This window comes from Chrysochloris asiatica, unplaced genomic scaffold (assembly GCF_000296735.1).
Source record: "Chrysochloris asiatica unplaced genomic scaffold, ChrAsi1.0 scaffold00007, whole genome shotgun sequence".
In the NCBI taxonomy this organism is placed as follows: Eukaryota; Metazoa; Chordata; class Mammalia; order Afrosoricida; family Chrysochloridae; genus Chrysochloris; species Chrysochloris asiatica.
This window is the reverse complement of record NW_006408525.1, coordinates 20,095,605-20,105,602: the sequence shown is the minus strand read 5'-3', so window position 1 is coordinate 20,105,602 and position 9,998 is coordinate 20,095,605. Positions and strand designations below refer to the sequence as shown.

General features: G+C 53.6%; 1 protein-coding gene across 1 annotated transcript; it reads left to right on the top strand.

The window, feature by feature from the left end:
* The first annotated feature begins 589 nt into the window (after positions 1-589).
* Positions 590-6,072, top strand: EPN3 (epsin 3). The gene is made up of 9 exons (XM_006832460.1): positions 590-1,151; positions 2,031-2,149; positions 2,775-2,855; positions 3,085-3,225; positions 4,140-4,227; positions 4,671-4,940; positions 5,114-5,248; positions 5,342-5,572; positions 5,735-6,072. The coding sequence occupies exons 1-9, from the start codon at positions 590-592 to the stop codon at positions 6,070-6,072; spliced, it is 1,965 nt and encodes a 654-aa protein (XP_006832523.1).
* The last annotated feature ends 3,926 nt before the right edge of the window (positions 6,073-9,998 follow it).

Here is a 9,998-nt window from a genome sequence, read left to right as displayed (position 1 = left end):
CAGTGCTCCTCTGCACTGGCACTGCATTGGTACCCTCTCAACTGGACATGGGTAAGCCAGGGCTTCCGGTTTGTGCCTGGCTCAGAGAAGGACCCTAAGAAATTGGTGTTGAATGAATTAAAGCTCACAGTAGTCAGAGGAGAGGAAATTGAGGGTGATAAGCTGGAAAGGGCAGGTCTTCAGTTAGATCCTGGCGGGAATGGAAGTACCAAGCAGGAACAAGTGGGTGGGTGTTCCTGGGGTCACCTCAGTGTCTGTGATAAGGCCACAGACTCTGGGGAGGGGCTACCCTGGTAAATCCTGGCCCCCACTTACTGTGTGAGCTTCCCTTTCCCTGTGAATGGAGGTAATAATAATGGCAGCGGGGACACTCTGCCAGGCCTAATCCAGCCAGGTCTCAAGTGACCAGTGAGGCGAGCCATTGCCTGAGTTCCATTCTCTTTCCTCCAGACCCATGTGGAACCCAAAGACACCGCTGCCTTGCTGAGAGCACAGTGGCACCTCCTTCAAAACCGAGACCTCACGACGGTGGCCCTCAGTCCTCCACCTCAGGCTGGGGCGGGGGTCGCCCATCTCCAAGTCCCCAGCCATGACGACCTCAGCACTGCGGCGCCAGGTGAAGAACATCGTGCACAATTACTCCGAGGCGGAGATCAAGGTACGAGAAGCCACCAGCAATGACCCCTGGGGACCGCCCAGTTCCCTCATGTCAGAGATCGCAGACCTGACCTTTAACACGGTGGCCTTTGCCGAGGTCATGGGCATGCTGTGGCGGCGGCTCAATGACAGTGGCAAGAACTGGCGGCACGTGTACAAGGCACTGACGCTGCTGGACTACCTGCTGAAGACGGGCTCGGAGCGCGTGGCCCACCAGTGCCGCGAGAACCTCTACACCATCCAGACACTCAAGGACTTCCAGTACATAGACCGGGATGGCAAGGACCAGGGGGTAAATGTGCGCGAGAAGGTCAAGCAGGTCATGGCTCTGCTCAAGGACGAGGAACGCTTGCGGCAGGAGCGCACGCACGCCCTCAAGACCAAGGAGCGCATGGCGCTGGAGGGCGTCGGCATCGGCAGTGGGCAGCCGGGCTTCAGTCGTCGGCACTGCGATGACTATGGCCGTTCCCGTGGGTCCCCATCCTCCTACAACTGTGAGTGAGCCACTGGGGTGTGGCTGGGGACTGGGAGGAGGCTGCATTCCATTCCGGGCCCTGCAACACAGATAACAGTACCAACCTCTGAGGGTTATGAGGACCCAGTGCGGGGAGGAGCGAAACTGCAAGGCACAAGGCTCTCCTTGCCAAGGTCACAAAAATAACGTCATTTCTCTGGGAGGCAGGTGTCGTGACCTAAGTATCGGCTTTGGTCAGTAGTCCTCATTCTGTCCCTCACAAATTGTGTGACCTGGACTGGACCACCAGCTCTCTGAACTTCAGTGTTCTCATCTGTAAAGTGGGGATCACCTTACCTACCTCGACTGGTTGATATGAGAATTAATGAAATGGCTCAGGACACCCTCAGCCCCATGCTACACACTAGACACATTGTGTGCTCCATCCACAAATCCCCCTCCATCCTCCGACTCCGAGCACTGCCCTTGAAAACTGCCAAGCAGTTCTTGCCTCTCCCCCAGCAATGTGGGTTTTCATGGTCAGAGAAACCCATGGAAGTGGTCCTCCCTTTCATAAAGCCCTTGACAGTTGGCTTGTCAGGCCACCATGACTTTGACCGAAACCTCCCATCCTCTCACACACCTTGACATGAGATAGGAAGGGACCTGGGCATAAATCCTACTGCAGGACCCCTTTGCACATCTGTAAACAAGGGACTGGAATCTTTACCATAGGGGTGCAGCAGAAAATGTCCAGAAAGGCCAAGTACATTGCCTAGCCCATTGGAGCCCTTGACTGCCTCTCCCTTTCCTCCCCCATGAGCCTCAGCTTCCTGGCAGGCAGCTGTTGGGACCCCTTTGGGTGTGCTGTGGAAGCCCGTAGGCACCAGTTTGGTCACAAAGTCTCAATGTGTTGCAGCTTCCTCCTCATCCCCCCGTTACGCCTCAGACCTGGAGCAGGCCCGACCCCAGACATCAGGCGAAGAGGAGCTGCAGCTGCAGCTGGCCCTGGCCATGAGCCGTGAGGAAGCTGAGAAGGTGAGATTCCCTCCTGGGGCAGCCTGGAGGTCACCACAGCTGGTCAGGGCAAGAAGAGATGTCTAAGCTCCTAGGCTCCCTGACTCTGAGCCCCAAAGTTCCCATCCTGCTCCTAAGAGTAGCACAGAGCCTGTGTCCTGGTTTTGTCCCCATGGGGCTGGCCTCACTGCCTCCTAACACAGGCCGGGGGAGGGGCACTGAGTATGCATTGGGCATCAAGCACATGGTGTGCGGTGTGCTTTTATCACCTCAAAGTGGGGAAGAGGTGAGTGTGCTGATAGATGCGTTCCTAGAAGACACAAAGTTGTGCTGACACCCCCCTATCAGTTGCTCCCTAAAGCCCCAGGTTCTGCTCTTTTGGGGGAGGCAGGGGCGGTCCACCTGATATCTCCTCTCCCATTACTTTCGTGGATCTGGGCAGATCGGACAGGAAGCAGCTGCGCTTCACAGCAGGGCCAGAAGAAAAGGCTCAATCCTGATTTTCAAACTGCATTTCAGATCCAGGCAGGAAGCAAGTCATACCCACATTGTTGTCTGTGGGAAGTTCACCCCCACTCACGTGCTGCTCTTCTGACCTAGGGGTGGGGAACTGGGCCCAGCTTACCCTTCTTTTCCTCCCTAGCAGCCGGTACCCCCGGCCTCCCACAGGGATGAGGACCTGCAGCTGCAGCTGGCTCTGCGTCTGAGCCAGCAAGAGCATGAGAAGGTAGTAACTGAGCCACCTGTACTGGTGCTGGTGGAGGTGCTACCCAGGCCCTAGCCAGGCCCCTCCTGCTTCACCTGGTGGGCTTCACCTGGTGGTCCCTGCTGCTGCTCTGGACACCTGGTCCTAACCTCTTGCTGCCTCCCCCTCCGCACTCTCTTCTGGATTCAGATCTCTGGTTTTGTCAGGCACAGCCTGGACTGTTCATGCTCTCCTGGCCTCTCTTCCACAGGAGGTGAAGTCCTGGAGGGGAGATGACTCCCCCATGGCCAACAGTGCTGGGGCTGCAGCCCGCCGATGGCGGGATCGGGATCGGGATCGAGATCGAGAGCCCCAGAGAGAAGAGAAAAAGGAGACGCTGAAAACCAGCCAGGTAGGGAGGGAGCTAAGGTGCGGGGGCTGGACAGGTCCTGGGAGATGAAGTAATATTTTTAGTAAGTGTAGAACAGGGCTTGGTATAGTGAAATCATTAAGTGTTTATTAAATGAAAAGGAGGGGGTGTAGCAGCCCTCAGTCTCATACAGCAAGGCTGGAAACTGACTGATGATGGCAAAGTGGGATGTGAAGGATCCTGATCCAGGGTCCGAGGGATTTGCTGCTGCTCACTCCCTGGCCGGGCCTCAGTGTTCCTCCTCCACACAATGGGCATACTGAACAGTTCCAGCTCTGACATCCTAGGGACTATGTGATGCTGTGGGTCCAGACTAAAGGTGGGCTCAGCTACCTGCTGTTGCAGACGTCTTGGGCTCATAGACATACTTTCTGGGAGGGAGGAATGGAGGCTGTTGGAAGCAAGCCCACCCTGCAAAGCTGTCCATACTATTCTGGGGTATTTCTGACCCATGTTTCCTGTGGCCTAACTTCTCCTGGACACTGACCTAGGGAGGTAGGCTTGTGGTAAAATCGGTCTCCTCCCTCACTGCCCCTTTTTGCTGGAATGAGTGACAGGACACAAGAGGAATGGATCAGGTAGGGCTGGGGTCTCTTCCAACTCTGCCTCTCTCTGGATATATGACTTGAGGCATATTACTTCCTCACTTTGGGCTTCAGCTGGCTCACGTGTAAAATAGGTGCAATACCTGCTCTCTCTACCTCACAGGACTGTTGTGAAAATCAAGCACGAAATGGATGAGGAAATTGTTTAGACAGTGGAAAGCGAGGGATCATTAATAGATGTTTGTGGCATGAATAAAGCAGAGACTGAGCTGGAGTTGGGTTGACAGGTCAGGGCAGGTCCTCTTTCTGGCCCTGCCTGCTTCTGAGCCCTGATGCCTCTCCTCTCCACAGTCCTCCTTCCTGGACTTGGCTGACATCTTCGCATCTGCCCCGGCCCCACCCTCCACACACTGTTCTGCTGACCCATGGGACATCCCAGGTGGGTATGCAGGACTGCAAGAAGCTCCCAGCTCGCCTCAGGCCTCAGAGAACCCCTTCCTTCTCAGCACTTGCAGCCACCACTGCCCCATAGCTGAGGGTCACTGGGCAAGTCCCTCACCTTCCTTTGTAATCCAGGGGAGTAGTTAACAGCTAAGGAGCCTGCTTGAAGAGCACAGCTGATGGGGAAACTCAGCCAAGTGTTCTCTTGTTCCCTCTCTCCTTGACTTTCCTTACTGGGAAGGTGGTCTGAGTTGCCCTTGACTGGATGCCCAGGCTCCTGGGACAACTTGCTAAAAGTGGGCTCCAGCTGGCCCAAAGGTTCTGAGTTCTCACCCCACCTGTGAAGTGGGTCCCATAGGCTTCTAACTTGGGCTGGGTAAAGGAGGGCACTGGAAGGGGGTAAGGCTGGGCATGGGGTCATGTCTGTGCTGTTCATTTCAGGTCTCAGGCCAAGTACAGAGTCTGGAGGCTCTTCCTGGGGGCCTTCTGCAGACCCCTGGTCTCCAGTCCCCTCAGGAAATGCCCTTTCCCGAAGCCAACCCTGGGACTTGCCCCCTACACTTTCCTCCTCTGAGCCCTGGGGCCGGACCCCAGTGCTGCCTGCTGGACTCCCCACCACAGACCCCTGGACACTGACCTCCCCCCACCACAAACTGCCCAGCACTGGAGCCGACCCTTGGGGGGCCCCTGTGGAGACTTCCAACACACCTGGTAAGTGGAGTCAGGGCATGTGTGAGGGGCTAGGGGACTTCTGGGTCCCCCCTCTCTGAAGTGCCAAGATGCCACTGACCCTGTCTGTAATGAGAAGAGGTCTGCTTTCCTGAGAAGGGCTCAGATGGTGCTTGAACCTGTTGCTGTCTCTCTTCTTCCTTGGCCAGCTCTAGGTGGTACCTCAACCTTCGACCCATTTGCCAAACCTCCAGAATCCAGAGAGACCAAGGAGATGCTGGAGGGTGCCCAGGCCCTGACCTCTGGGAAGCCCAGCAGTCCTGTGGAGGCACTGAAATCCCAGGGAGTGGGTAAGCTCATATGGAGCTGGCCTCTGCCCCCTTCTGTCCACACCCTTGTCCAGTCCCTCTCTCCACTAATGAGTTCTACCCTTGCTATTACAGAACTGGACCTCTTTGGAGACCCAATCCCCAGCTCCAAGCAAAATGGCACGAAGGAGCCAGATGCCTTTGACCTGGATGTGCTGGAAGAAGCGCTAACCCAGTCTAGTACCGAGACCCGAGCCTGCAGGACTCCTGAGTCCTTCCTGGGCCCCTCAGCCTCTTCCTTGGTCAACCTTGACTCGTTGGTCAAGGTACCCCAAGCCTCAAGAACCCGAAACCCCTTCATGACAGGTAGGACAACCTTGGTACTTGCTCTCATCCACCCCTCCCTTCGGAACCCAGCCTCTTCCCTAGAATCTTACCCGTCCCTATCTGGAAGCCCCAGACCTTGCCAGCCTCCTGTACCCTCCGCATGTAAGCTTTCCAAGTTCCCTACCCATTCTCGTTCCGCAGGTCTCAGTGCTCCATCCCCTACCAACCCTTTTGGCGGGAGCGAGCCTTGCAGGCCTACCCTGAACCAGATGCGCACCGGGTCGCCAGCGCTGGGCCTGGCGGTGGGCGGGCCCATCGGGGCTCCCCTGGGCTCTATGACCTACAGCGCCTCCATGCCCCTCCCGCTCAGCAGCGTGCCTGCCAGCGTGACCCTCCCGGCCTCGGTCAGCGTCTTCCCGCAGGCTGGCACCTTTCCGCCGCAGCTCACTAGTCTGCCGCAACCGCTGCTGCCCACGTCAGGCTCTACCGGGCAGCCGAACCCGCCCCAGCCAACAACAGGCTGCAACCCCTTCCTCTGAGTGTCGCCCAGCGCCCTGAGGTCGGTCGGCGCATGCGCACGAGCACCTAGCTACTGCAGGGCTCCGCCCTTCAGGCATGGAGCCGGGTAAGGCTGCCAGCCCTAGGACCTTGTCGGGAGCGGCGTGGTCTGCCTGCGAGTCGGCTTGATGCAGTCATGGAGCCCTTTGATTGTGCTTGTTGAACAGTGTTGGAGGCCTCGGCAGACCCCTTACAGCTCCGAAAGCTCGAGCCTAGCAACTTCCCGGGTGGCGAGAGCACGCCCTGGTAATAAAGACTGGAAGCCACGACGTCTGCTCTCACAATGTGGATTTTTGCGGGCCGTGGTGGCAGGGTCTGAACCACCATAACATCAGTGACTGCGGTGGAAACAATTACTTAGCAATACTGGACACAAAAATTCTCCCACTTCTCTTACAGCCCCTCTCAAACTCTTCCTGCCTTCCCGCCGCCAATCCCTACTTAGATCTCAGTTTGGCATCTTTTCTTCCAGATGGTCCCCAGGCCCTCATTCATGTGGTCACTTCATTCATTTATTACACCTGAACTCCTGAGATAATTTAGCAACAAAGAACCATCGCTAACATTTACTGTGCATTGGTTAGGTGGTAAACACTTTAGACAGGTTGTTGTTGTTGTTAAGTGCCGTAGAGTCAATTCCTACCCATAGCGACCCTGTATAGCGTTTCCAAGGAGCAGCTGGTGAGCTTGAACCATCAACCTTGCAGTTCAAACGACTTTACAGTCTGACACATTAGCTCACAGCACCACACCAGGACTCCAGGTAATTTCATTTAATCCTTGCAACAGCTCTCTGGGGTTGTTGTTGTTAGGTGCCATTGAGTCTGTACTGACTCATAGCAACCCTACTATGCACAACAGAACAAAACACTGCCTGATCCTGGGCCAACCTCACAATTGTTGCCCATTGATACTGCCACTTTGCCAACCAGTCTCGCTGGGGGTCTTCCTCCTTTTTCTGACCCTCCGCCTTACCAAACATATCCTTCTCCAGTGACTGGTCCCTCCTGACAGTATGTCCAAAGTATGAGAGATGAAGTTTGGCCATCTTGGCTTCCAAGGAGCATTCTGGCTACACTTCTTCCAAAACGGATCTATTGGTTCTTTTGGCAGTCCATGGCACATTCCATATTCTCCTCCAACACTATAACTCAAAAGCATCAATTCTTCTACAGTCTTCCTTATTCACTGTCCAGCTTTCGCATGAATATGAGGTTATTGAAAATACCATGGCTTGGATCAGGAACACCTTAGTCCTCAAGCTGACATCTTTGCTCTTCAACACCTTAAAAAGGTCTTGTGCAGCAGATTTGCCTAATGCAATACATCCTAGGGTAGATACACTGATATTCCAAATTGGGACTGGCTATGTGGTGTGGCGCCACGAGCTAATGCCCTGGTTTGTTTGAACTGCGAGGTTGGTGGTTCAAGCTCACCAGCCACTCTTCAGAAAGCCTATACAGGGTCACTATGAGTCAGAACTGACTTGAGATACTTAACAACATGGCTATATAATTTGCGGTGTCCAGTGCAAAGTGTGGAGTCCTGGTGTGGCGCAGTGGGTTAATGCGCCAGACTCCAAAGCCATTTGAACTGCAAGGTCTGCAGTTCAATCTCACCAGCTGCTTCTCGGAAACCCTAGACAGGGTCACTATGGGTCAGAACTGACTCAATGGCGCTTAACAACAACAATCATTTTCTAGATGAGGAAGGCCCAGAGAGGTTAAGTGATGTGCTCAAAGTCACAAAGCTAGCAAAAGGACGCTGGGATTCAGACAAACAGTCTGGCTCCACAGCCTCAGATTTAATTCAGCAAATATTGACCAACTACTGTGGACAAAGTGCTGGCTGGCCTGGAAGAGATCCAAAAATTGCTAAGCCCACACCCTCTGGAAATCCCAGAGCAGTTGCACAGACAAGTGCCAGCCGGAACGTGACTTCACTGCAGCACAAGCCAGGGGGGGATGAGGCAGTGACTTTATTTTACAGATTCGCCTTAAATCCAGCTCTTGTTTTTGTTAAGTGCCCTTGAGTTGATTCCGACTCATAGTGGCCCTGTATTGGGTTTCCAAGGAGCAGCTGGTAAGCTTGAACCATCGACCTTGTGGTTCAAACTGACCTTGCAGTTCAGCGCATTAATCCGCAGTGCCACACCAGGACTCCAAAGCCAGCTCTATCCCTCCACGTAGTCCCCCTGATCCCCAACCCCTGCTCACCAGGACTAGCAGGAACCTCAATCTCAGATATCTTGAAGGAGCCTGACACAGCCTGGAGGGGCTTCCATGGGGCCACTATGGTCACTCCTTTTCTACTCAATGTACCCTAACAATTTGACCACTAGACGTGTGTCCTCAGTGCTGGGGTGTGTGTGCAGGTTTTGACCCCACAAACAACCTGCTGTTAGCCCTTACTCTCTCCAGGATGATTCCAGCAAAATAGGTCTGCCATAGAACAGTTACACCAAAGTGAGTGTGGTGGGGAGGGGAGTTGTGTTTAGGAGCACAATGCTTGGCTCCTCCTTGAGGTGAGGGTGGGGAAGGAGCCGCTTTGGTGTTTGGGACAGAGGGTCTGACTATGACAGTTACACTTACTTAAGAGTCAGACCAACAAGGTTCAAAACTCTGCCTCATGTTTTAAACTCAATAACTACTTAATAACTACTTAATAACTACTTAGTAATAAGTGGTTATGCTCTCTGACCCTTGAGTCGATTACTTAACCCCTCTGTGTCTGTGCCTCTAGTTCCTTACTTGTCAATGGAAATTAGAGTTCCTTCCTTCTAAGGTTGCTAAGTGTCTGATCTGCCCTGCACTCACCCTCTTCAGAGACTGACCAGGAGAAATGCCCCACAATCCTGCTTTTGCCAGGCAGTGCCCAAAGTCCAGTCCTCTTCTGTCCTTTGCCACATCCAGATCCAAGCCCTCCCTCCTTCTAGTTCCTGGACCCAACCCTTTGTTCTTCCTGACTTGGACCCTCCTACTCTTCTAGACCATCTACTCCTCGGAAACCCTATACAGGGTAGCTATAGGTCGGAACCGACTTGACGGCACTTAACAACTCTTCTAAACTGGCTCTGTGGAGGACACTGCTTCCCCGGGGGCCTCCTATGGAGTATTCTTTTGTCTTCCACAGAGAGGTTGCTCTGTGGAATACTGAGCAGGTTACTCCCATCTTCCTCTTATAAAAATCCCTCCCCTTTAAAGCAAATGACACTGGGTTCTCCTGCCATATCCCTGCCTACGGCTGCCACTCCACCTCATTCCTGGGATGCTTCAATCCTCTTCTCACTGGTTTTAACTTAATCCCATGTAACTCCATGGATGACCTCACGTCCCCTTGACTTCAACTATCCTCATCCAGGGTCCACACTTTGGAGCTTGGTCATCACCCTGAATTCCTCCACATTCACATAGGCTTCCTGGTCTCTGATCTTAACCTTATTTCAACTGGAGCAGGCTCCTTGGAAGCATACACCAGGCCCTCCAACTTGCTGACTCCCCCACCCTCAACCCCACCATAGTATCAGGAACTACACAGTATCAATGATTTCTCCTTGGTATCTTTAGTCCCATTCTCTTAGCAGACTCTTGCTCATTAATGCTGTCATTAACTTCATCTATCTTGAAAATATCTTCCCATCTTGCCCCCTCACATTAAGCATCTATTCCATCTAGCTCCTCTTTTCTTCCGCTCATTCCTCAGTCCATTCCAATCTAGTTTCTATTTTCAACCTGACCTCACTAACACACCACTCACCAAACTCACCAATGGCTGTCATGTTGCTAAACACCAATGTCACCAATGGCCGTCATGTTGCTAAACACCAATGTCACCAATGGCCGTCATGTTGCTAAACACCAATGTCACCAATGGCCGTCATGTTGCTAACACCAATGTCACCAATGGC

Bases quoted from the DNA above. Each gene is read 5' to 3' on its own strand.
- EPN3 (XM_006832460.1), top strand. From the start codon at position 590: ATGACGACCTCAGCACTGCGGCGCCAGGTGAAGAACATCGTGCACAAT. The intron at 3,226-4,139 runs GTAGGGAGGGAG...TCCTCTCCACAG, and splicing joins AGACGCTGAAAACCAGCCAG to TCCTCCTTCCTGGACTTGGC. The intron at 5,249-5,341 runs GTAAGCTCATAT...TTGCTATTACAG, and splicing joins ACTGAAATCCCAGGGAGTGG to AACTGGACCTCTTTGGAGAC.